This window comes from Rhinatrema bivittatum, chromosome 4 (genome assembly GCF_901001135.1).
Source record: "Rhinatrema bivittatum chromosome 4, aRhiBiv1.1, whole genome shotgun sequence".
Taxonomy (NCBI): domain Eukaryota; kingdom Metazoa; phylum Chordata; class Amphibia; order Gymnophiona; family Rhinatrematidae; genus Rhinatrema; species Rhinatrema bivittatum.
In genome coordinates this window covers 449,320,040-449,347,374 of record NC_042618.1, presented here as the reverse complement: position 1 = coordinate 449,347,374, position 27,335 = coordinate 449,320,040, and the positions used below count along the sequence as shown (strand labels likewise).

Below are 27,335 nucleotides of genomic sequence, written 5' to 3'. Positions count from 1 at the left end.
CTCTGTCTTACAGGAGCATGCCTGCAGAGGTGGTTCCCATTTAAACTTTACCTGTTCTTCCCAAGAGCTCTTCATTTTCTTCTTTTCCATATCAGCAATGTTCTTTTTCATGTCCACTCCCTGCACAAAGGACACAGGAGAAACTACATCTTTATTACTAGCTTGTACCAACCCCTCAGAGACACCTTTGTTCTTTCACCTTGAGGATCAACCAAGCTTAGGAAACCTTCTTGTATCCATATGAACTTTAGTCTCTAGTGTTGGCTGTGTCACCTTGTTGGCAACCATTGCTTCACTTCGGTCATATTGGCAGTCTCTGGTCAAGTGACCTCTCCTTCCACAGCTGAAGCAAGTGGGAGAAGGTGTTTCCTGGGTGCAGGGCCCAGACCTCAAATTGTCCACATCAGAGGGCCATTGCTGGGGTCTTTCACTCTCATTACTGCGCCATGAAGCCTGTGTGGGATGCCTTTCTAGCCTCCACAACACTTCAGACATTAACTGGGCCTGGTGGAAGGTATCTGCCACTTCTAGTGCTTTTTCCAAAGTGAGCACGGGGTGGTGACAGATCCAGTTCTGCATGGGCCGACGAGCCTGTCTAGGAACTGTTCCACAAGCACCTCGTTGGCTACCATGAGGCTGGTCTTTGCCTCAGGCTGCAGCCATTTCCATCCAATGTCTTTCAGTCAGCAAAATAAGTTTGAGGAACTTTCCTCGGTCTGCATAATGCCCCACCAAACTGTTGCTGAAAGGTTTTGGAAGTATTTCCTGACCTTTCTAGGATGGTGGCCTTGACTTTTGCATTGGTGGCCAATCTCTTGGGATTGGCTACTTGAAAGGCCACTTGGCTTTTGCCTGTAAGCAAATTTTGATAGATATGTGTCCAGGTAGGATGCTGGCCAACCCATCATGTTGGCAGTCCCTTCCAAGTTTCTCAAGATCTCAGCATCCTCCCCTGCCTTTATTTTATACAGGTTGGGAAGTGGCAGATTCACCCAGGTTGGGGAAGCTTGCTGCTGCGTGAGCTGTTCATATAGACTTTGCGCAGCTTTCTGAAGCTCCTGCTGGCCTTCCGTCAGCACTTGTATCACTTGTTCCATGTTGATGTATTAGTCCTGGTTACTCAGTGAATCTGTGAAAGGTTCTGTGCTGCTCCCGAGCACCTGCACAAGAAGCATTTGCCTTTCTTTTCTTTTTTTTTTCTTGAAAACCAAACTCTGCCTGTTTGGTACTGACTCACTGTTAATTCCCTCTCTGCAGGTGGAGCTGTTCTCCTTAGCCTGTTTAAATCCCTCTCCCTGCAGTCGCTGGGCCTCAGGAACTAGGAAAAAGAAAAAACATTTTTTTTCTTCTGTTTGGGGTGGGTTTCTGACACCATTGTTGCGTCCGTCAGCCTCAGACGGCTTCGTCCCACATGCCTCACCTCAATATTCGCTTTCTCCACCAGCCTCGGGAAAATGGCAACCGCCGCGTCTGCTTGCCGCAATCCCCGGCATCTCCTGAACGGCTATGGCAAGGCATTCCGCCATGATTCACCTGAGGGCCTCCTAGGGTGCGAGCGCGCTACCCACGTCTTTATTCCGACATTGGCGTGAACCTCGGGGGCATCCCCCTCGAGTGACGTCACAACATCTGGGTATTTAGGCTGCCCATTTGCTGACTGACTTTGAGTTAGCAAGGATTGAATTTGTCCGGTCTAAGCTGCTCTGCCGCTTCTTGCTGCTGCTGGAAGCTCTCCTTACCCTCTGGGGTTCTACTAACTTGGGTACCCGCTCCTCGGGGGCCCTATGCTTCTTTCCAGGTGCCTATCCAGTATCCAGGTACTTGCTCCTCGAGGGCCTGAGCTGTCTACCTTGGTGCCTGCTACCATTATTTCTATCTGCTGGGAACTACACCATTACAGCTACAGGAGTGTGAGTAATCTAACATCTACCAGTCTGTCTCCTCTACAGCTCCTCATTGAAAATCTGCATCTGAGCTCCCTATTCCACCATTGTAGGATGGGTCTCCTCAGCCGAGAACCCAAGACTGCTGCTGCAGGAATCTACTCACTACTGCCACCTCTGGTGAACTCTACAAACTGTACAATAAAAACTATCTCTGTGTTTGTGCATCTGAGTGTAGCCTGGTACTGCAGTTCCCTACGAGGCTCCTCCCCATGGGAGTGGCCATCACTGCAGCACCTAAGAATCCACCAAACACCTCAAAACCATAACAACCATACATGGTACTGTGTGCAATCAGAACGGCCAGAGAATAGATACAAGCTAAGCTCTAGCTGAATATTCAGGAATTTTATTATGTCACAACAGAAAAACATTCTGCATATCTTCGCAGCTTATACTCAAAAGAACCAGTATCACAAGTCAGGAAAGGCCCAGCTCAAGGACTAAGGTTTCTTCTGTTTCCCGGTGCTTTCTCTTCCCGCCAGGGCCTGGCTAGAAATGCACCTTACCAGGGGCCTCCTCCCAGACCAGGATTCCCTGTTCTCTGGGGCTTAAGGTAGACCAGGCCAGATCTCTGGATCTGGTCCCTTGAGGTATTCTGGGTTTTTCTTGTGTATACCCCTTCACAAGAACATCTAATAATTTAAAAACTCTTAAAAAAAATTTTACATTTCTGAAACACCACAGCAGATATCAAATAACGCACAATTATTAAAACTAAGGATTAAAAAAAATCCCCTGCTCTCCATACATGGGATAGTGGAGAGGAGGAGGGAGGGGATAGTTTATGCAAACTTCCTTCTCTTTCTCTGTCTAACTCATATGGTCACTCACTCTTCTCCCCCCTCAAGAAACGTGCAAGCAATAGCAGCCGCTTCTTTCTTCTGACTCCATAGCCGAAGCTGCTTCTTGTCCTCTTTTGGGTACGCAGCCCAGTTGACGCTGATCCTCCTCATGCTTCTTTCTTATGGATTCAGTACTAATGCTGCTCTTACTCTTTCTAGTTGCTGCAGTTCTCTTCCTTCCTGCCTGTGTGGGCCCGGAAGAGGAAGTTGTAGCGCATGCAAGAAATGACGTGCTTTGTCTTGCTAACAGAAAGAGTTCATGGAATGTTGATCTGCTGCCAGAATACCACATCTGAGAATGGCTGGTAGAAGCTCTAGGTAGCCACCCCTATACCATGGCATTCAAAGTGGCCACCTGGTCCACCTGTAGAGGATTTCATAAATGCCAGGCACTGCTAACTGTCTGTTTCTTTTAAGGTGATATAGAGGGAAAAGTTCACAAAGGTCAAGCAAACTCCTATGAACATATTGTCTTTGTTTACATAGATTTTAAAGGGATATACATATATAAGGGCTAGGGTTGCCAACTTGTTCCATGTCCTGTGGCAATGCAGTCTTAGCTTTCCTTTATTGCATGGACCTGTAGTCCTATTAAAACCTGCCTACATTTGTAGTATATTCTAACATCTATATCAATAAAAATAATTTCTCCATTACATTGGCACAAACTGAAATTTTGTTATTTATTAGTAATATTAGTTAATCTAAATTTTTCTGGTACCCAGCTTTATTGCAGAAAGCTGTAATAAGTGGTTTCTTCTTTAAGCTTCTGTGGCAGTACGCTAGTGCAATTTTGGGTTGGCAAAATGAATGCGATGGTAATGCAAAATGGCTTCAACTTTGCTTCTACGCATTGCTAACAAGCTGGTATCTCATTAGCACAATACCCTCATTTTTCAAGCTGAGGATTAATCTTCAATTCTAAGCTCCTATCTCTATTCCTGAGCTTAAAAGCTCCCCTATTTGAAGCTTGTTACTTCCATCATCTTTCTGTTTTGTCTCTGTACAGTAAGCCAGATAGCTAAGGCTTTAAATTCATGCCGCAATAATAGTGTTCCCATAACAGTATGGGAAGGTCCCTTGATTATAGTTTTTTTGGGTTTTTTTTTCAATAAAGAATTTGCAATCCTTTGATTATAAGCTAAAGTTCCTCTGTCTTTAAGTGTATATGTTTGGTGTAGCCATGGTGATGTGTAGGAGTGATTTGGCACCCCTAAGACCAGAGAACGGCACATGTAATATTCCTCTTGCACACGGAATACATCTAGGAATTTAGCAAATAGATTTTGGGAAAAAAAAAAAAACCTTTTGTTTTTTCATTTTCAAACACTGCCATTGTTCCAGTTCCTAGGAATATAACATTGAAACATAGATGACACTGGGAGCCGCGGCCAGGATGTGTGTACCAGTCTGGCAGCTAGAAACTTTCCCCCCTTCCCTGAAATAGGTATGCATGACAATTATAATTGGAAATAAACAGGCCGCAGCTTTATTTACCAATACAACATGAAAAGATAAAAACCTGTACCCCGACCAATACCTTGATAGCTCGGAAGTAACCAGGTCCATGCCCCCATAATCCACCTGCCACTTACCAGCAAGGCAGCGCATCCAAGGCCTGCCACATTTCCAAGCAAGGGAGCCCAACGTACTGGGCATGGTACCCACCCTTTCAGGTAACATAGCCTTTTCTTCAGCCCCGCAGCTCACCCATCTTTGTAAGGCAGCTCCAGCCTGTTAAATAGCTCCCCATTGACCTGGGTACCTCCCACAGGCATGAGGCAATGACTGCACTTGCCTCATGCTCCCCCAATACCAATATCAGCTGCGGCTATCCCTATGTCTGTTTAAACCTGCCTCAATGGCCTTCTAAAAGTCATTGTTAAACAGGTCATAACCAATATCAGACAAATGAATCTTGTCCCGCAGGTGCAACTCCTGGCAATTGTCATTTGCCCACTCATGCAGTATCTGTCATCTCCCCATTCGCCCCATCCATACCCTGATCTGCCTGTTCAACTTCCTACATACCCTCTCCCATATCATCTATTCATTGAATTTTATACAAGGGATAATGTCAGACCAAAAAATGCATACTCTCGAGAACCATAAACTTAACTCAAGGAGGTCCTTTCTCACCTGCAATAATTGTCTGCAAGACATAACCCCCAGATCATTTCCCCCAAGGTGCACAATTATCATGTTCGGGGCAGCCATCAAATCCCTCTTGGCCCATAACCTAGGTATAAGCGGCCCCAGTGCATTTCGCACTTCCCCCATCCATGTGATGCACAACCCCCGAGCGGCCAGCCCCAAATGTGATCCATATCTACACTCGCGGGCCCTCCTGTTTACAGTGAATGAAGGAATTTCCCACAGTCCAAACCTGTATCAGTTTAGGTACCTGAAAGCGGGAGAAAAAAATGTTAGGTGATGTGAAGAGGCATGTGAGTCTGATCTAACCTGACTTGAGTTCACTGTAGAGGAACGCCACCTACCTATCCATTGTATTGCCTCTGTACGCAACCTGGCCTGGGCTGCACTGGTGGCAGCCCCGATTTGGAAAGAGTGGGTCCCAAAATTGCCCATGTCCAAGCCTATCCTGTCCATTGCCAGCTTTAAGACTGCAGAGAATTGGTACTTTGAGAGAGTGTCTTGATTCTCGATCACTAGTAAATGGGTCCCCCCGGTTGGCCACACGGCGAGGACTGCCTCTAAATTTGTGACTGGGCATGTCACCTGGTTACCAAGCCGTCTGAGTGCCAATGTTGTTCCCTGACCCATTTGATCGGTTTTTGACCTTGGAATATGTTCAACACATGACCTGATTTCTTCACATTCTTTATAAGAATGCCCTTACCCCCCTCGTTCCGCTTAGAGGCTGCCACCAACTCAATTATGCACAAAGCACCAAAGAAGGTGAGTGAAAAGGCAAGGCGAAAAAGTACATTTCAAATGTCATGCAAAACATACCATAATTGTACCAGCAAATCGTGTGTTCTGGGATGCCTTCCATCCCTTTTTGTCCTGATATTTGTGGCCCAACTCTTCAAGTTTTATACCAAAAATCTCTTTGTAGGGTCTCCCCAGCCCTGGGCCTCCATAAAGAAAGCAAGCCCTGCTGTTTCACAACTGCGCCCCTGGACAACCCAGCGTCCTTTGTCCTGGATATGTATGCTACAATTAGGTCATCTGATATGGGTCCAACCTCCCATCCGTGTGATTTAAGAAGGAGCGTATTCTCGCGTATCTCCTGGATTAGGCATCCCAAGTAGCGGGAGCCACCAATCATTGCAGCAAGTCTAGGGTGGTTGGAGTCCATTCTGCCATAGATGTTCCGGTGCTGGTGTTCCGGCTTCATCGGCCCCTGGTACCTGGTTTCGAAATTCATTTCGCACAAGATAGAGAATCTGCCACGCTATTGCGCACCCCAGGCACATGACACGCTCTGATTGTGGTGTTGATGCACAGGCTACTGAGCACCACCTGCCTCAAGAGCTCAGCCACCCTGGGGCATTTAGCTGACTGCTTGCTCAGCGCACAAACCACAATTTGATTATCGCACCAGAAAACAATATGCTTATCACACCAGAAAACAATATGCTTATCGCACCAGAAAACAATATGCTTATCGCACAACCACTCTGCCCATAGTATCAATGTTACCAGTATCGGGAATAGTTCAAGGAATGTGATGTTTGCGGTTAACCCTTCCTTGACCCAGGAGGTGGGCCATGGCGTCACGCACCATGCACCCTGATAATATAATCCAAATCCTCAGCCTCCTGAAGCATGTATTTGTATGTCCAATCATGGATGGATATCGGGGCTCCTGCCATACGTGCACGTTATTGTAACCACTCAAAAAGGAAAACCATATGCTTAAGTCCTTCCTCAGTGACTTGGATATTCTGATAAAGTGGTGTGGGCGGTGTGTCCCGGCCGTGGCAACTGCTAATCTGCGCAAGAACGCTCTTCCCATAGGAATCACCCTGCAAGAGAAATTAAGGGAGCCCAAAATGGACTGGACCTCTCGAAATGTCAGCTTTTTGGCTCGCATGGAGCAATCCAAGATGTTGTTCAGTTTATGCAATTTGTCGTCAGGAAGTCTGGATATCATTCTCTTGGAGTCGAGCTCAATGCCTAGAAAACACATGGTAGTAGCCAGGCCTTCAGCCTTCTCTTGGACTAGCAATATGCCAAAAACCTCAGCTACTCCTTGAAAAACACGGAGGAGGCTCGCTGTGGTCTCTGTTCATGCTGGACCAACAAACAGGAAGTCATCAAGGTAGTGGATGATATTGTCTATCCCCGCCACTCTCCCGGTTACCCAGTGCAAGAAGGAACTGAATGACTCGAAATAGGAGCAGGACACGGAGCACCCCATGGGCATACATTTGTTGAAGTAAAATTGCACGTGGAACTTGAATCCTAGCAGCGGGAAGCTAGATGGGTGGATTGGTAACATAAGGAATGCCGGTCTGTTTTAGCCATCATTGCTGCCCTTCCACACCTCCTCAGAAGGGATATGACACTGTCAAACGAAGCATATTGGACGGAGCATTCTTCTTGAGGCAGATAGTCGTTAACAGAGAATCCTGCAAGGTAAGAGAGGTTCTGAATAAGTCTGTATTTACCCTGCTCCTTTCTTTGGCGATAAGGTCAGGTATGCGATGGCTCAGATTAAAGACCACTTCAAACCCTTTCCACTGCCACTTAAAGCTCATCGTCTTCAACTAGGAAGTACCTGAATGGAGCAAAGAGAAGATTGTTTCCACTGTTCCCTCGGCCCCATCAATGGCAGGTTCATCCTGCTTACCCTCTGCAGTAAACTGCCTCAATGCTACAGCCAACACTCCAGCCAAAACCTGGAATGGAATTTCCTCTGGAATGTAGAGAGCATGACCAAGATTCCAGTATCTGTGCCAGAGAACCTTTCTTTCAGAGGAAGGCTAAGATTTTATGCAAATCATTGGCCCAAAATAACTTCAAACACTTGAGTCCTCAGTATAATACTAAAAGGGTATAAACTATACTTATTGGACATCCCTCCAAATCGCCCACTGAAACCCACTTGGTTGGTATCTCGGCATCAAGAACTGCTATAAATGAAGCTCTCCTCATTCTGAGAAGCAGTGCAATTGAGCTCATTCCACCAGAGGAAAAAAGGCAGGGATTATACTCCAAGTATTTTCTGATCCCAAAGAAATTACAGGGACTCCGTCCCATCCTAGACGTAAGCACATTGAAAAAGTTTCTAAAAAGGGAAACATTCAAGTTTGGTTTTCCTAAGAATCTTGATTCTTTTTCTCAAAAAAGAGGCAGACTATGCTATCTAGATCTAAAGGATGCTTCCGCAAACATAAAGATATTTCCAAGTCATGGGAAATATCTCAGATTTGTAGTAGGGGAACACCTCTTCCAATATTGCACTCTGCCCTTCGGCCTGGTGTCGGCACCATGCTTTTTCACACAGTTTCTGGCAATGGTAGTGGCTCATCTTTTCAGACTGGTGATGTATATATTCCTTACCTGGACAATTGGCTGGTCAAGAGCATGTTTCAAGGTGGTGCTACAGAATCAATGAGCAAATCCATTCAGATGTTGGAGTTACTAGTGTTTGTTGTCAACTACACCAAGTCCCATTTGAGCCTGTCATTTCAGTTTAGAATTTATAAGAGTTAGGCATGAATCTGGCAAGAACCTTTCGCCCACATTGATATATACAGTGGGAAAGGATAAAAATGAGTCAGCAAGCATCAACATAAGATATGTTGTGAATGTTTGGCCTTATGACATCAAGAGTCCATTATTCCCTTGGCATGTCTTCATGTGAGAAGAGTCCAGTGGACCCTCAGATCACAGCAGGATCAAGCCATTCAGGATCTTTGGGATGGCTTCTGAATCACCCAGCCTCTGAAAGACTTCCTGTCCTGGTGGGTGATCCATTTCAATCTGTCCGGAGGTATACTATTATATTATATTATTTAATCCTGTTAAATGTATAACGCTCCGGCGTAAGTTCCTGTTCATTGTACACCGACGTGATATCTTTGATGAGCGGCGGTATATAAAAAACTATAAATAAATAAATAAATAAATAAATACTATTCAAGATGCCTCCAATTCACATTTTCCTGTTAATGCATGCATCTAACCTACATCCAGGGCCTTTTGTTGGCTCAGGAAAAGTTTAATAAAAATCTTCCTAGAGTTAAGGGCAATTCAGTACACTTCTTTCAGAGATCAGCTGACCAATAAAATTTATCCTCATTCAAATGGACAATTAAGTGGTGATTTTCCGCATCAACAAACAGGGAGGAACGGGATTATACTTCTTGTGTCAGGAGACTACCCATGTGTGGGACTGGGCAATCTCTCGGAAAATAGTCCTCAGAGCCATATATCTAGCAGGTGAAGAAAATTTCCTGGCAGAAGTTGGGTTCTGGAACTCCACAAATAGTCTCTGGACAGTGAATAGCAAACCAGATATTCCATGAATGGGGACTACTTATGTTTGCATCCCCTCTGAACAAGAAAGTCCCACTATTCTACTGCAGAAGAAGGACTCAATGCAAACTAGTCTGACAGCTGTGCCTTAAATTGGGGCCAGGATTTACTGTATGCACATCCTCCAATTTTTCTCCTTGAAAAGACCATGGACTATGATTCTTTCAGAGCCCTTTTGGCTGAGACAGATTTGGTTTCTACTCCTACAGGAGATGACAATCAGAAATCCAGTGAGACTGGGGAATTTCCCAAATCTCATTACTCAAGATCAGGGGCTGTTATGCCATCCCAGTATCAGGTCCCTGGCCCTAACAGCTTGGATGTTGAAAGGGTAGCTCTACAACCCCTGAATCTTTCTGAGAATGTCTTGTATTCTTTTGGCTTGCAGGATGGACCCCCACAAGAAAGTCCTATGGATTGAAGTGTAGGAGATATGCCTTTTGGTGTGAGGGGAATGCCCTAAATTCTTTCTCCTATTCAACACAAACTGCTTGATTACTTTCTTCATCTTTCAGAGACCAGCTCCGTTAGGATTTGTCTTAGTGTAATTGGTACTTACCACAACCTTGTAGAAGTAGATCTATCTCTGTACAGCATTAAGTTGTCCATTTCATGCAGGACTTGCGTAACTTGAAGCCTCTTGCTGTGTCTTAGGACCTCAGTGTGGTATTGATTCAGCTGATGAAAACTCCCCTTGAGCCTATAGACTCCTGTGAGCTGAAGTACCTGACCTGAAAGGTCATATTTTTGAAGGCAGTCACTTCAGCCTCAGAATCAGCAACTTATCTACCTTATACAAAGTTTTCTTTTCACAACAGGGTGGTTTTGCCCACACATCCCAAGTTCTTGTCTAAAGTAGCGGTGTACTTCCACCTTAACCAGTTAGTCGCCCTACCAACATTCTTTCCCAGGCTACGTGACCACAATCTCTACACAGTGTAGACTGCAAGAGAGCCTTGGCCTTCTGTTTGGAACAGCCTGAAGCCCTTACAAGTCAATCAGCTTTTTGTTTCTTTTGATATCAACAAACCTAGTAATTGCCATTGCCAAATGCATGCTATCAAATTAGCTAGTAATTTGTTTCTTCTTCTGTAATGCCAAAGCAAGCTTGAATCTGGCTGGCCATGTCAAGTCTTAGTGTCAAAGCCATGGCATCATCAGCCCATTTAAGATCAGATTCCATGGAGGAGATCTGCAGGCTGCAACATGGAGTTCTAACCACACATTCAAATCACACTATATGTGTTGTAAACTGTGAGGTTTGGGTGGACCCTTGGACACTGTGGCAGCTGACCATGCTCACAGGGGGAAGTCCCGTGAGGGGCCACAGGTCAGGCTTAGCTCAGGACACACAAACACAGAGTTTGATCTTTTATTAGACTGTGTAAGGAAGCCACTAGAGGTGGCAGTAGTGAGCAGTTGGACTAGCCCGGCAAGGCTGGTATCCCTCAGGTGCTGGAACAGCGATTCCTCCGGTCGCAGTGCTGTAGTGGAAAGAACTGAGAGAATGAGTACAGTGGAGAATATACAAGACCCCAGTATGGAGATCCCCAGGGTAGGGAGAGCAGACCCTCGAGGAGCGAGTATCTGAACCCAGAGAGCTGGGAGGCTTGCAGATGATGTACTCACGCAGCGGTTCCACAGAGATGGCACTGGGGCTGGAATGGAGGCAGGCCCTCGAGGAGCAAGTGCCTGGTTCCAGGGAACAGCTCTGAGGTGAAGATGGTAGTACTCACTGATGTTGAAGATTAGTGAATCCTTCCAGGCAGAAGAGAAGGTAGGAATAGGCAGCGAGTCAGGGAACATGGGCCCTCGAGGAGCGAGTACCAGTTTCCTGATAGTGACCTGGAAAGCAAGTGAGGCCCCCGAGGAGCGGGTATCCCGTTAGCGTTAGAGAGTCCAATAGAGATTGGAGAGGCAGAGTAGCTGGGTACAGAGAGTGAATCCCATCCGTAGGATTCCCTGGATTACCCTTGCTAACTCAAAGGCTAGCAAACATTGTAGGTTTTAAATATCCTGGCATCATGACGTCATCACGGGGGGATGCCCCGGAGGTTCGCACCAAGTAGGAAATAAGAAGGGCTGCACGGCACGCGCACCCTATGGTACAAGCAGAGCATGGCGGGAGGCAGCGCCCAAGCCAGACCGGGGACACCGGAGAGGACGGCAGGTAGACGCCACGGAAGCCAGACGTCCATCCGCAGCATGAGGAGGAGCAAACAAAGAGAAGTAGGCGGAGTGAAGCCGTCGGAAAGGGACGGTTGCAACAATATCTTGGACAGTGACACCTGAGGAGTGAGTTGCAGAATCCAGTTTCACTCATCCTTCAGGGCCCATTATTTTGCTTCTCCTAGGACAAGCAGGATGGTAGTCCTCAAATGTGGGTGACATCATCCGATGGAGCTCGGCACGGAAAAGTGCTATCCACACGAGGTCCCCCTTCAGTCTCTTCTTTTCTGCGGTGCAGTAGCCTCACTGTTGTGGAGCTCCATCTCCTTCAAATTGTGCGAAACATTTTTTGAGCGTTTTTTCCTCGTCTGTCCCCCTCCATGGTCTGTTCCTTCCTTCAGTAGATACCCTTCATTTTTCAGCTTTTGCTGTCGTTGGTTGCACCATGATGCCTGTCTGCCATCGACCGCGCACCAGCCTCTTTTTTTTTTTTCAATGGCGTCGTCGGGTTTTTGCCGGTGCCCCCAGTGCCCACGGACCGTGGCCATCAGGGATCCGCACAAGGTCTGTATCCTCTGCCTGGGGGCCTCACACGACATCCATGGGTGCTGTTTGTGTGACCAAATGACACCCAAATGGCGTCGGGCACACCTCGATAAGATGGAGAAGCTTTTCGGGACTCCGAAATTAACCACTCCTGCTTCTGTGTCCTCGATGCCTAAGGATCGCGGGGAACAGTCTCAGTCTCTTCCCGTGGTGGTTCCACTCTCTAGCACTGCTAAGGATCTGGGAGAGGGAGATTGATCCTCTGGGTTATCATCATCCTCCGTGCCGAGGAAAGACCAGGCCGAGCACCGGAAGTCCAGAAATCATAGACACTGGTCACAGTCTCGACACTGTTCCGGTTCCAGAGCGGCATTGGCAGCTACCAAGCCGCGATCGAAGCAGCACCAGCCACCAGAGGCCCCATCCTCTGGTGCCCCCAGTAGCCCGAGGCGTTCCCCCACAGACTACGGTGCAGGACGCCATGCCACCTCGAGACCCTGAGGGTGTGCCGGCGACACCTCGTCCCCCTCCATCAGTCCTGACCACTCAAGACTTCCAGGAGGAGCTGGAACACAGGGTGCAGTCAGCAGTGCTCAAAACGCTTCAGAGCATTGAGCTGCCGGTGCTACCAGCCCCCATACCGGTGCTTGAGCCTCCGCAATCAATGCTCGCACCCCTGCTGGAGCGTCTGGATGTCTTTCTTGGTGCCCTACCGACACAACCGGTGCCCGAGAGACCTTCGATGCCTCCTTGGCCACAGACGCCCTCCACCGGAGTGATCCCGATTCCCGGGTCCTCCGAGGAGGATAAGGCCTCAAGGACCGGGCAACCTTACCTGTGATTCCCCAAGCTGTTGCCAGTTCCTCCTGGCTTACTACAGCCGATACCCCCCTCAATGCCGGGGGTTCACTCGATGCCGTCTGTGCCTCCACGGCCTCCAGTGCCCTTGGGGCCTGGGCCCCAGTGAGGAGGAGGGTCCTTATGACCCGTGGGGCGATGACTCTTCCGATTTATCCTCTGAGTTCTCTGACAACCCCCTCTCGGAGCCTTCCCCTCTGGAGGAGCGGCGTCTGTCTCTGTCCGAAGACCTGTCGTTTGCGAGCTTTGTAAGGGCTATGGCGGAAGCCATCCCCTTCCAGCTCCTTTTGGAGGAGGATACTTGCCAAAAGATGCTGAGGTTCTCCAGTTCATCGATGCTCCCAAGGAAATCGTGGCAGTCCCTATCCGTGACATCTTCAAGGAGCTCCTCTTCCGTATGTGGGAACACCCAGTTTCGGTGTCCCCGGTTAACAGGAATTCCAGTGCCACCTATCTAATGCAGCAGGCTGAGGGCTTTGAAGGAAGGCACCTCCCGTACCAGTCAGCGGTTGTGAACACTGGGAACTCAATGGCATAGGAAGAAAAATGTTCCAGGGTGCCATGCATATATGACCCAATATAACAACAATCTGTGGAAACAAGTCCAGGATTTTGCAGAGAACCTCCCCCAGCAGCAGGAGGAATCTCTTGCAGCCATTGCTGGGCCTTGAAGCAGTTAAGCATGAGGTGAGGTTCACCTTTGACGTGTTTGAGACCGCAGCCCACTGGACCGTCAGAGGTGTTGGCGCCAGATGGCTGGGCTTGGCTCCAAGCCTCAGTACTCCAGCCGGAGGTTTAAGACAGGCTCGCAGATCTCCCCTGTACAGGCGAGAACCTGTTTGAGGACAAAGTGAAGGAGGCCATGGCGCAGCTGAAAGATCAGCCTGATACTCTTCAGCAACTCTTTGCTAGCCCCTCAAAAGGCCCTTCCTCCACCAGGAAGACCTCCAGGCCGGGCTCTCACAAGCCTTTTTACTGGCCAAGGAAATACTATCCTCCAGCCGCCCGTGCTCGCCCACCTTGGACCAATTCCAGGGGTCACAGCCGGCAGCAATGGGCTCCGAGGCCCCAACCAGCCCTCCTGTAGGCCCCATCCGTGGGCTTTTGACTGGTGGTGAGGGGGCATGAGCCAGACTCTGGTTCCACTGGCTGTCGATCCCCCGGTTGGTGGCAGGCTCCTTTCCTTTGCCCACCGGTGGGAGGTGATCATATCGGACCGCTGGGCCCTCTCCATCGTCTGCCAGGGCTACCGCCTGAATTTCAGGACATTCAAATCAGACTGTATCTTGGACAGGGACTCCTGAGGGAATATGAGGTGCAGAATCCAGTTTCACTCACCCCTCATCCTTTAGGGCCCATTATTTTGGTTCTAGGTTATGCCTATTAAAAAAAAACAGAAAATACAAAAGTGGCTAGTTGCTACCAGAAACAGTTTTGTCCTTGGCACTATTTTGGGTTTTTCTTTTCTTTTTTCTTTGTTTAGGGCATCTGTAGCTAGAGATTCCCCATATGTAAAGAATGCCATCCTACTTTTCCTCTGAGTAAACAGAGTTGATTACTTGTAAAAGTTGTTCTTACACAATAGCAGGATATCAATCCTCACAGAACTTGTCCCCTCCCCCTTGGAGTTGTTTTCTCCTAGTTTAAACTAAATTGTAGATTGAAGAGGGACCCGTATGGCATGTTGCACATACCCAATAGGGCATGCTCAAAGTTTTTAGAAATTTTGAAATCAACTTTGTGCCAGGAACTTATCTGATGTCAGCTATGTGTGAGGACCGACATCTTGCTATTGTTGGAGAAAACCTTTACAGGTAAACAGCTCTGCTACATGATGGCAAATAAAGACCATATGGTCCATCCAGGCTGTCCATCCATATCTCCTGCTCAGTTTTACATTCTCTTCCTCTCCCTCTGTCATCCTCTGTCATTGTCTCATGCCCTCTTGAATTCTGATACTGTCCTTGTCTCCACCACCTCCTCAGGGAGCTGTTCCATGCATCCACCCCTTTCTGTAAAGAAATATTTCCTTAGGATAAATCTAAGTCTGCCCCTTTTCACCCTCATCCAATCTCATTCCAAAGCATCCTTTCCATTGAAAGAGGCTCACTTCCTGTGCATTTATTCCTTGAAGGTATTTACATGTCTCTTACATATTCTCTAATTCCCTCCTTTCTTCCAGGATACATATGTTTAGATCTTTGACTGTCTCCATATTCTTTATGAAGATCATTGACAGTTTCAGTAGCTGCTACCTGGACCAAATCCATCCAGTTTATATCCTTTTGAAGGTGCTGCCTCCAGAATTGTACACAGTACTCCAAATGAGGTCTCACCAAAGACTTATTCCCCTTTCCCACTTGCTATTCCTTTCCCTGTGCACCCAAGCATTCTTCTCGCTTTTGTCATCGCTTTATCTACCTGTTTAGCCACCTTACAATCATCAAATGATATCACTCTCAGATCTTGCTCTTGTTTTGTGCACAAAAGAATTTTACCCCTGTACTGTACTGCACTGCTTCCTTGAGTTTTTGTAATCCAAATGCATGACCCTACATTTCTTTTAGCATTAAATCTTAGCTGCCAGACTCCAGACTGTTTCAAGCTTCACTAGATCCCTGCTCATGTGTTCTGTAGCTTCCCGTTATCTACTCTGTTGCAGATTTTGGTATCATGCAAAAAAGCAAACCTGTGTGCGGCAGGGATAATTTGACATGTAGTGTTTTCTTGTCTTAAGTTCAGCAATTGTGGGAAAGTAAGTAGGTCAAAATTTTTGTATTATAGGATTTTATCCTTACCTTTTGGTAAACTGAAATCAGAGGGATTTTAAAATATGGAGAGTAATTTTATAACAGCTTGCATATGCAGACTTGCAGACATAAGTTCACTTTGAAATTTTGTGGAACTGTGAGTATCCTAATGTGGCATACACATGGCCATTTACACATCCTAGAAGCAGATGTAAATGTCTACATAAACATTTTACACACTTAACAAAAATCAAATAGGTGCATACATTTCTTTTCTCCAACTCTGCCTCTGGGAGCACCTTTTTGCAATACATGTAAAAGTGAAATAACTTTTACACTTACAGCCCCCAGGGCAATTTTTAAAAAGCCCGTTTACACATACACAGCCTTTTGAAAATTGCTCCCATAATGCATAGGGAAATTTAGTATTTTTTTTTACTATATCTGATTTTTTTTTTTTTTTAGTGTGGTTTGATTCCAATGAGTGTTTTGTGTTTATGTAATTGTGTTTTACTGTTATCCAGTTTGCACAACTCAGTAACATTTATTTTGAATAAATAAAGGCCCAACTACTCCATCAGATTAAGGTTTCAGACTGATCCATTGACAGAGGGGAAAAAAGATTTTGTGGATTGTTGACCTCTAAGGCTGCAGATGAAAAGTGTGTGAACAGGTGGTGAAGCTTTCCCCTTACCTCAGCATCTCTTCTGGAGAGGTGGCTGGAGCATTAATCTAGCCAACGTCCACAATGGTGTTTCAGTCTGGTCCAGCAAGTTTCCAGGTGGACCTGTGATTTTTGAAGTTGATATTGCTGTAATGCAGCCATGTCACCCATTCTTGGAGACAATGGGGTTTTTTTGTCACAGAGTCAGCTTAATGGAGAATGGGAAAAAAAATTAAAAATTTCCTTGGAGAAATGTTCTCGTTTGTTTCAAAATTTTGGGAGTAAATCATATAACAGTGTGTCCCCAGCAGGGACAGTTTATTTTATTTTAAACATGTTTATATTTCCTCCCCCTTATCCTATGAAATATCCAAGGCAGCTTACATATAAGCACCTTAGTGCCTACTTTAAAATACATTCTGCCAGAAACAGACTTTTAATCTGTCCTAATTTTTGATTTCCCATTTTTAAGCATTCCAGGATTTCTCCTATGTTCAATACAATAGACAGGATTACCGATCCTGGAATGCTTAGCATTCAGAGTTCAACACTGACTCTATGGTATACAACCTTAGTACACTGCAAATTCCATTAAGGCATGCCTGCTTTGTTTAACCATATCTAGTTAGTGTTCCTACCAAACCTTGCTCACCTCTCTGGCCAGTTCTCTTCAGAATTGAAATAGTAGTACATAGTGACACTGCAGCCACAGGGAATAAGTCAAACCATTTGTAATGCTTGCTAATATAAAGATCTGCCGGTAGAAGGTCATCGAGCTCCATCGAACTGCCCTTTTCAAAAGAACATGCCATGCTGAGGGGCTGATTGTAAAAAGGTGTGTTTGTGCCTGCAGCAAATACGGGTATTATTTTTTTTCCCATAATAAATCCCAGTAGCATAGTTTGTGAGCTTTGTTCTTCTGACAATTTCTTTTCTTATCTTTTTAAAAATCTTTCTAACAGCAGACTGAAGAAGCTGTCCTGGGTCTGCCTGCTGGTGGTGCTGTTTACTCATGGCTTAAAAACACTGCACAGAAACTGGGACTGGGAGTCTGAATACACTTTGTTCATGTCTGCGCTGAAGGTACAGTATCACCTGGCAAGTCGACATGGAGTTAGGACACAAATTTAAGAGCAACATACTTACCAGTTTATACGTCATCTGTTAAGCTAATAGTTGAAAAGGCAATTGGAGTTTGAGAAATTGCATGAACTGTTCTGCATCTGATCTTGTGATGAGCACAATGATTAACTGCTCAGCTGAAGGCAGCATTTCAGCCTTGCAGCAAGTTGTCTAGACTGGACTTCCATTTTGAAAGCAAGCACGGTCTCGTGGTTTACTGCAGATTGTGTGCATTCTTATGCTTTTTACATCTTCTCTCAAGAAAAAAAAAAAATTTTTTATGTCCCAGCAGTTTTCTTCTGCTCCTTTGGGCTTCTAGCTCAGTCAGATCTGGCACTTTGAGCCTTTGTTCAGAACAAACTGGGGATTTTTTTTCCCCCTGTTTATATACCTAGTCTTGGAATGGGGCTCCTTCTGAAATCCTGCAATCATGGGCCCTAGATCCAGCCACTCAGTGTCAACATTACATAACACTATGGCTCTCTCCCCACCAGAGGTTGTGAATGCTGTCTCTGCAGGATCCCTGGCAGCAGATTGATCTGGGGTTCTTCCAAATGGCACTCTCCTCCTGAGCGGTCAGACCATTTGTAATAGCGTTTTTCAGCTGGATGATTTAAATATCCTGAGATTGATGAGGCTGAATGTGACAAGAAGGTTTCAAAAAATATATCATTAAATATGACATGCATTTTTCCCCAATATAAATATCCAAACAGGTCTGTGCAGTCCAAGTTCAAAATATACAAGAATCACTGACCTTTTCATTCTGTAGCTATCTTATAACACTCTATCCTCAATATCTCACCATTATTGAAAAGCATTTTAAAAGCTTTACACTTTGTTCTGACTTGATTCTTTGTGTTTTGAAATCTTGTAGCTTTTTACCGTGCAAACCACATTCTTTCGTTGTAAGACAAAATTTACAGCCACTGTCTTCAATATTATGAGCAGGGTTCAAATTTTCCCTCCACTGATCCTTGAGGGCTAATTGCCCCCAGCGAAAGGGAGCAGCTCCACATTGCTGGATTCATGCCACATCACTTTCAAGTGAAATATAACACCGTCCATGACTGAAGAGATACTGATAATTCCAAATTAGCCATAGCAAACTGTATTCCTAAAAAGGCATGCATAAAATTATAATTTCAGGATTTTTAATGAAACTTTTAAAAGTAGTTGCCATAAATTTTGCTTTCCTATCAAAGAATGTAATTTGCTTGGCCAAAAAAATAAATAAATCCACAAGATTGTGACTTGAACTTTGGAAAATTTGGAGCTACTTTTTAATGCTTTCAGATTTTAAGTTTTATGGAAAATATATTATAAATAGCTGATGATTTTTCTTAAATTAACCCTTTGCCTTGGTAGAAGGTATATAGAGGTTGTATAATATTTAATATTATCAGATGCCCAAAAGGAGAAATAACTAAAAGAGAGACCAGTCCTTAAGTGAATAATCAGAAAATGAGAAGAAGGGGAAGAGACAATATCACTGTTTTAAATACATGTGCTTTGAGTCTCTTGCTGAGCTGGCTGCTTTATATTTTTGCTTTGTGCAATGGTTCGCAGTCTGATCCTTGGCATCCTCCCAACCAGTTTTGGTTTTCAGGATATCCACAATAAATATGCATGAGCTATAAGCTGCTGGTTTTGTGCTTTTGGTGGGATTAACGCCTTGCCACTCAACCCTTATTTGGGGACATCCTGATGTTACAGCCATTGCCAAAGCAGGATAATTAAACCTCTTGTTAACAAAAAAGCATTTACTTATACTCAAAAATCAGGATTGAAATAAAAAAACCCGCTAAGATAACTTTACAACAGGCGCCCATATTATTGTGTGTTTGGCTGCATAGCCAGATGCACTGAAGTTTTATATTGTGCGTACCAGTACGTGTGCATGTTATAAAATAGGCCAGTCGCATGTATATGAGCTCCTAATTTTGTGTGCTCCCATATCATGGCAATGTTTATTTTTGAGTTGCACATGTGAGGAAATTTTATAACAGGCATGTGTACAGACCATGACTAGTTTCACCAGTTCATCCACCAGTATTCCCATTCTATAGCTAGGTCCTTAAGTCTCCCCTGATTGTTTAGCCTGCAACACCCCCCCAGTTAACTCGGACCCCTCAAGTACTTCATAGACGGCTGGAAATAGTCTTATTCTGACTTACATCTCATCTATAGCAGAAGTAAAGGTATACACCTAGACGCACACCCAGGTGCAGGGCTATGTCTATTGGCCCCACCTCAGAATACCTATGACCAGAGCCATAGCCCGGCAATTTGACGCCTATGACCAAGTGAAAAACTGCACCCTCACCCATTACACACAACGTGACACTATAAGTTGGGAGACTCTAGTAAATGTTTGTATAGCAATGTCCAAGATCAGTGCAAGGGTATCAGGTGCCCTAGGGGAATCTTAAAGCCTTGCACCCTACCCCCACCCTCATTATGCTTTCCCCACACACAATTACAGATTATGCATTTATAATAGATTTTACGTGAAAAAGGATATTCAAGTACCGTCTTCTGAAGTAAAAATATCACAATATGATTATATTTATATACACTGCTGTGGTGCCAACCAAAAAACCCTGCTAACAAAGCAAATGACACTTGGAACTTTAATGTGTCTTGGGCATGTGCTTGGCCCTCAGAAAGCTTCGAGAAAACAGAGTTACAGTACAAAAAGAATATAAGACTGGCCATACTGGGTCAGAGCAAAGATCCATCAAGCCCAGTATCCTTTTTCAAACAGTGGCCAATCCAGGTTACAAATACCTGCCAGGATCCCAAGAGGTAAATTCCAAGCTGCTTATGCCAGGAGTAAGCAGTGGTTTTCTCCAAGTCCACCTTAATTGTTTCTGGACTTTTCCTCCAGAAACCTTTCCAAACCATTTTCTAAATGCAGATACACTAATAGCTTTCACCATATCCTCTGGCAACAAATTCTGAAGCTTAATTGTACATTGAGTAAAAAAATATTTTCTCTTAGTTTTAAATGTATCACCTGGTAACTTCATTGTTTGTTTCCTGGTCTTTGTACTCTTTGAAAGAGTAAAGAACCAATTAATGTTTACTTGTTCCATTCCACTCATTTTATAAATCTCTATCATATCTCCCCTCAGCCATTTCTTCTTCATGCTGAACAGCCCTAACCTCTTTAGCCTTCCCTCATAGGGGAATCATTCCATCCCCTTTATCATTTTGGTCACCCTTTTCTGTACCTCTTCTAATTCTGCTATATCGTTTTTTGAGATGTGGTGACCAGAACTGCACACAGTACTCAAGATGAGGTTGCACCATGGAGTGATAGAGACATGATATTCTCTGTTTTATTCTCCATTCCTTTCCTAATAATGACTAGTATTCTATTTGCTTTCTTGGCTGTTGCTGCACACTTGAGCAGAAGATTCCATCGTATTATCAACAGACACCTAGATCCATTTCCTGAAGGGTGATTCCTAATGTGGAACTTCTATTGTGTAACTATAATTTGGGTTACTGTTCCCTAAGTGCATCATTTTGCACTTGTCCGCTTTAAATTATTTGCAAGACCAGTCTCCCAGTTTTGCAAGTTGCCCTGGCAATTTCTCACAATCCTCTTGTGATTTAACAACTTTGAATAATTTGGTGTCAGCAGCAAATTTGATCACTTCATTTGTTGTCCCCATTTCCAGTTCATTTATAAATATATTAAAAAGCAATGGTCCCAGAACAAAAATAATCTTTCTATATCAAAATGGCACTAACTGCCAGCATGCAAAGAGCAACAACCCTACCTATGAAAAGGCAACACTGCAAGTATTACACCCATACCCCTCTATTAGGAAAATAGAACAAGCTAAGCTGCTATAGATCCCTACATAGAAACTACACACTGTTGGACTACCTCACTTCAGTGTCACATGCAAAACACATATTAGACCCTCAAATACAGAATAAAGAGCCCATAAAATATAAACAGAAATGTGCAGACAATAACTGAAGTGGAAATTACACCAAGCCAAATTCTGTATGCAGTGCAACAATGGAAAAACAGAAACATTACCATTCCTCATAGAAACCATACCAATAAAAAGAATAATCTAAAAACAGCTAAGGCAAAGAATAATATCCAAAAATTAAAAAATCATATAAAAATTTTCCAAACACCAATACAATATTTCAAAACAGACACAGCAAATAACACCTAATAAATAAAACTAATAAGGATTTTAAAAAATACCCCACTCTCCATATCTGGGAACTTTTGAGGTTGTTTTGCCTAGACTTTCTTCTCTCTTGCTCCCACCAAACCTCACACACTTTCTCACACATAGAAAACATGCATGCTGTCACACACAGGCTCTCATACATATGCACACTCTCACACATATACACACACGCACATATTTATGCATATGCTCACCCCCTCTGTCATTCTCGTCAAGCAGCAGCAATAGTCTCCTCCTTCAGCGCCCCCCCCCCCCCCCCCCCGCAGCCAACAGAGCTGCTTCTTCGTGCCACGAGGTCAAATCCTGCTATGTCCATGTGATCTTTACTACAGAGCGTTCTGCGCATCTCCTCCTCTTCCTAGGCCCTGCCGGTGAGGCTGCCGCTCCAGTGGGGCCGCACAACACAGTGCAGCTCCTCCTCTTCCTAGGCCCCACCGGTGAGGCTGCCGCTCCAGTGAGGCAGCACAACACAGTGCAGCTCCTCCTCTTCCTAAGACCCACCACTACCCCTTTTTGTAAGGCCCCTCTGATGCACGTTTACCTTTCTTCCTAGACCTCTCAGCTATGCTTCCAGTTCCAGTGTAACCACACTGCTTTTGCCGGCTTCTTCCTTTCTGCACCGGAGGCGCTATGGCGCCCTGCAGACAGCGGCGCTTATGGCCAAAGCCATATTGGCTTTAGGAATGCTGCGACTCTGCCCATGACCCACCCACATCCTTCCACTTTTTCTTTTCCGATGCGAGATATTCGCTCATCGGTACTTGTGTGTGTATGTGGGTGGCTTATAAAATCAGGTAGAAATGCCCATGTGCTAGATGCGTGTCCATCTCCCGATTTTTGACGCATCTCGTTTTTAAAATTCACCTTATGATTTTATTAAACTTCATAAATATTTTGTTTTAAAGCAACAGCGTTACCTTACGCATAAGTTGTACGTTTCTTGATTGTCTTCTACCATTTAACGTCATTCCTGGGTTTGGTTAAAATTTTGTCCAAAAGTAAGTTTTATTTTCATGTTTCATTCTAATATTTGCAGAAAGAAGGCTTGTAGTTCTAATTTTTGCCACATTTGCTGAATTTTTATTTTTTTTTGTCACTTTTTCAGCTGTTTTTCCTGAATTCATTCTTTTACTATAAGGTGGTGGTCAACCTACCAGCACACATTTCTCTGATAAAAAATAATCAACAAAGCCGTACCCTGGTATAATGAACTCCAAGAGGAGCCAGTAACATTTTCAAAATTGTATTTCACCTTAGAATCAAAATTAGGAAGATGCGGACTTCTATTTTTTCTTCTAACTTCCATCTCAGTTTATTTTAGATAACCCTACTGCTTTCTAATGACACTGAGCACTGAGGAAACAGAGCACACCAAGTAAATATAATGGTCTGCTATTCTTGCCTTCATATTTAGGTAAATAAAAACAATGCCAAGCTTTGGAATAATGTGGGTCATGCTTTAGAGAATGAGAAGAGTTATGAAAGAGCCTTGAAATTCTTCATGCAAGCTACACAAGTACAGCCAGGTATGGAATGCATTGGTGATTGCTTAATACTGCTGTGGATTCACTCTTGTAAGGCTGCTTCAAATGATTTGGTACAATTTTAGGAAAGGGCTATGTCATCTGAAGCTCATTTGGCATTGACTTGATTAAGAGAAGATAGTTCTTGAAAACCAGTCAACAGTGTGTTAGTCACAATTTTAAAAAAATTTTGTTTTACCTTTGTATCTAAGAGAGAGCTCCTAATTGCACTTGATTGAGCAAGAGCAACATGTTTATCGCCCCTCCCCATCCTGTCAAGTTCTCAGTTGCTTCCAGAGGCCAGGAGGTCCTCAAGAGAATGGTGTGGAAGAGTGGAGCATCTGCTGGCTCCAGCAACTCTGGAAAAGAAGCAGCTGAGCCAGCAGAAGCAGATACCTACAATAGAGAGTTAGGGCTAAATGGTCCAGTTTTCTCAATGGAAAAAGGTGAATAGTTGAGTGTCCTAGCAAAGATTTGTCATGCAGACCTATGCCTCAACTTATGGCATGGGGCTGTATTAAGCTGGGTGTAGGAGAAGAGCTAACTTCTGGACAGAGAGATGGCTCATTCAATTATAGAGAAGGAATGCCTTGCTTTAGTGTGGGATCTCAAAAGGCTACAGCCACTAGAATTAGAAATGATACAGAGAAAAGATAACCAAAATGAAAAGGGGATGGAATGATACGCCTATGAGCAAAGGCTAAAAAGGTTAAGGCTCTTCACCTTGGAGAAGACACCTGAGGGGAGATAACATAAAGGTCAATATAATGAGTGGCATGGAACAGGTAAACATGAATTGGTTCTATACTCTCAAAAAGTACAAAGAATAGAGGACATGCAATGACAATTTTTTTTTCTCGATTAAACTTTGGAATTCGTTGCCGGATGATATGGTAAAAGCTGTTAGTATAGTTGGGTTTAAAAGAAATTTAGACAAGTTCTTGGAAGAAATGTTCATAAAACTGTTATTAAGAAGGGGAAATCCACTGCTTTTACCTGTGATCAGCAGCATGGAATCTATCAAAATTTTGGGATCCTGTCAGGTACTTGTGACCTCTTGGAAACAGGGTACTAGGTTTGATGACCTTTTGTATAGCCCAGTATGAAAAATCTTACGTTCTGTATTGACGAGACTTTACTGTTATCACGGATCATAATCTCTTGGTCTGGCTGGAAAGAGTCTCAGGAGAAAATGGAAACTTGCAGCACTAAAGGCTGTTGCAAATGTACAACTTCATCATCCAGCAAAGGTAGCAAACATAGAAACATAAATGGGTTTTACAAAAAAGGGTGAACGAGGACAGGCCTGACCATGGCCTGCTGAGACCCAGCTAGCGGTCTGAATGATCTGCAGTCCATGGTCTCCTTTTAAGGGGGAGATATGTTGAAACAGTAATTTCACTGTAAATGTTATTGTTTGTCATTTTAAATCTCCTTCCTGGAAAGCAGTTGACGGTGTTCCACAGTCACCAGCAGCTGGTGCTGAAGGGATTAACCTTAGAGCCAACTACCGTATTTTCGCGTGTATAGGCCGCACCCATGTATAAGCCGCGGAAATCCGGTGTCTGTCAGCAAGTTGTTGTAAAGGCCGCACCCATACATTGGCCGCACCCTTGTATACCGTACTATGCCTAAGCGTCATTCGTACACGGCAGATTTTAAACTGGCAGCAATAGAATACGCAAAAACACACGGAAATCGAGAAGCGGGTCGTCAATTTTCTGTGGACGAAAAGTGTATTCGAAGGTGGAGAAAAGAAGAAGCCAAACTGGAAAAAATGAATCCAAAGAAGCGTGCCCGTCGAGGTATGCCTGCCAAATGGCCAGTTCTTGAAGCCAATCTAAGAGAATGGGTGCTTGCACAGAGGGATAGCAACAGGGTAGTTTCTACCATTAGCATTAAACATAAATATTTGTATGCTTTTGTGTTCTAAATTTTCATATGTGACAATTCGAAATTACTGGTAAATTAAAGGTACTATATCGATATATACACTTAATTAAATTAACATCTCAATCTGGTTTTGAATTGTCTGCAGTGCATTCTTCTTTAATAACAATACTGTTATATACGGTAATTTGAAGTGTGCTCGTTATTGCTCCTACTTTCAGTGGTAAACATTCCGGTATTACTTTCCACAAGCAAACTAAAAAAAATATATAAAGAATACCGGTAGGTATTATATAGATTATCCTAGTTTATCCTATGTAATTACAGATTTAGATAAGCCGCACCCATGTATAGGCTGCACCCCTCTCTTCAAAAATATAAATCCATGTATAAGCCATGACCTATACACGTGAAAATATGGTAATGATGTCACTGTTGCTGCTTTAGAGTCTGGAAGAAGTAGGAACTATCTGTTGAAAGTGATAGTTGGTAGGCAGCCGCTGGGAAGCAAGAGAGACATATAGCTGGAGTCAGATTGCCAAAGTAATTAGAACTATCATCGTTAGTGCAGTGTTCAGTCTGTAGTTACGGTGAGTAGGGAGAAAATATATAATCCCTTCTCCTTTTCTCTGCTACCGGTAGCTGCAACACAGATTTTTGTGTTGTCTCTTTCATTCACTATTCCTCATTGTTAATAATAAACTCATTCGTTTATTACCATTGTGGATGAGACTGATTTTGAAATCCCAAGTAAGTGAGAAGCAGGGTGATTCTGGTGTTTTGGGTTTTTTTTTGCATGTATGGTCTATGAGCACTTCTTTGGGGATCCCAAGTATGTGAAGTCCATGTCTGAAGAAAAACACTCAGGGCATTGCTTTGTGGGCAGGGTAATTGTCCAAAAGCAAGCTGAAACCCCTTTTGGTGGGTAGGTGGTTATCTGGAGAAGGAATATATGCAGGTGGAGGTGAGACCTATACAATGCCTACTGGGACCCGCAAAGAGCCACAAGTTCAAGCCCTGGTAGATGTTGAGGGGAAGTCTAAAGTCATTCCATGACAGTAGTGTTAAATTGTAGGGGTGGAACAGGAATTAACATAGAGGGAGCAATGCAGGGATCCGTGTAAGAATAACACATTTGGTAAAGATAAGATGAAGTCCTTGGGGTAGATGGGTGTCTCTTGATAACAGTTGGTAGCCTTTGCAATGCGGGAGTCTCTATCACGTGGCCTGTGTAAAGGCCTGGGTGAATAACCATGCCTTGACTTGCTTTTTGAAGTTGAGGTAGGTGGTATTGAGCTGAATGGGTTGTGATAATTTGTTCTATAATTTTGGGGCATGGCAGCTGAATGCCCACAGTCTTGTGCACATGAGTTTAGCTGCTGTCGAAAGGGAAGAAGAGGGCCATATGGGAAAATCGAAGGTCTCTTGGAGTGTAGGGGACTAGAAGCTGGGAGATATTCAGGGGCCAGTTTTTTCACACATTTGAAGACCAGGCAGAGTTATGAATTGTATCCTGCACATAGGGCCCTAAAATAATACCTGTCACAGTTTTTAATATTTGTTTAGCTGATAATTTTTCATTGTTTAATTTATATGGCAGAATATTTGTTTGTTGGTTTGTTTTTTATATCCTGGAGAAATATTTCAGGAAAACTCAAACTCCTTAACCACCAAAGAGCCAGCTCTGAAAAATATCTTTTTCCCAATACTTTGTTATAGCACATCACAATGAGAAACAGATCTAGGGACTTGATTGAGTTTGTTTTGCTTCAGGCTATGTTTGTGTGATTTACTAACATGCATGCTTCAAAGATTTAATTTTGTGGAGTCCGCATTTTGAAATTCATTTCAAAGGTAAACTTCATTCACAGTGATTTCCATAGGGGACAGGAGAGGAATTTGGCAGAGAAGCAACATTTGTGTTCCCATGACCTTTTTGATTGTTCTTTTCTTATCTTGACACATTAGTGTTCAACTTGTGTGCACTTTTACAAAAGCACATGGCCTCTGTATGTTTGCTGCATGCTCACTTCATGAAAATCTTGCATTTCATATACATATCATTTGTTAATTTGATTAATTGTAATATGCAAATGGAAATCAAAGCGATGTTCAACTTTTTTCTTATCTGTACAAAATTAACAGGTTATCTAACAATGTAATATCACTAAATATAATCTAAAATAAGCATAAGAAACAAAAACACAAATTTAAATTAAAAGAAAATAAGATAAAATATGGACTATACAGTTAACTATAAATCAAAAATATTTTTTTAAAAAAACAATA

At 43.8% G+C, this 27,335-nt stretch overlaps 1 protein-coding gene across 6 annotated transcripts in view; it reads left to right on the top strand.

The window, feature by feature from the left end:
- Nucleotides 1-27,335, top strand: part of TMTC3 (transmembrane O-mannosyltransferase targeting cadherins 3) — a 210,869-nt gene that overhangs the window by 118,039 nt on the left and 65,495 nt on the right. For 5 of the 6 annotated variants that reach the window (XM_029601657.1, XM_029601654.1, XM_029601656.1 and 2 more), the window contains 2 exons: nt 17,248-17,368; nt 23,048-23,159. In XM_029601657.1, coding sequence (XP_029457517.1) covers nt 17,248-17,368; nt 23,048-23,159 — 233 coding nt within the window. The remainder of the gene's footprint in view (nt 1-17,247; nt 17,369-23,047; nt 23,160-27,335) is intronic. The other variant, XM_029601658.1, reaches the window with a different exon arrangement.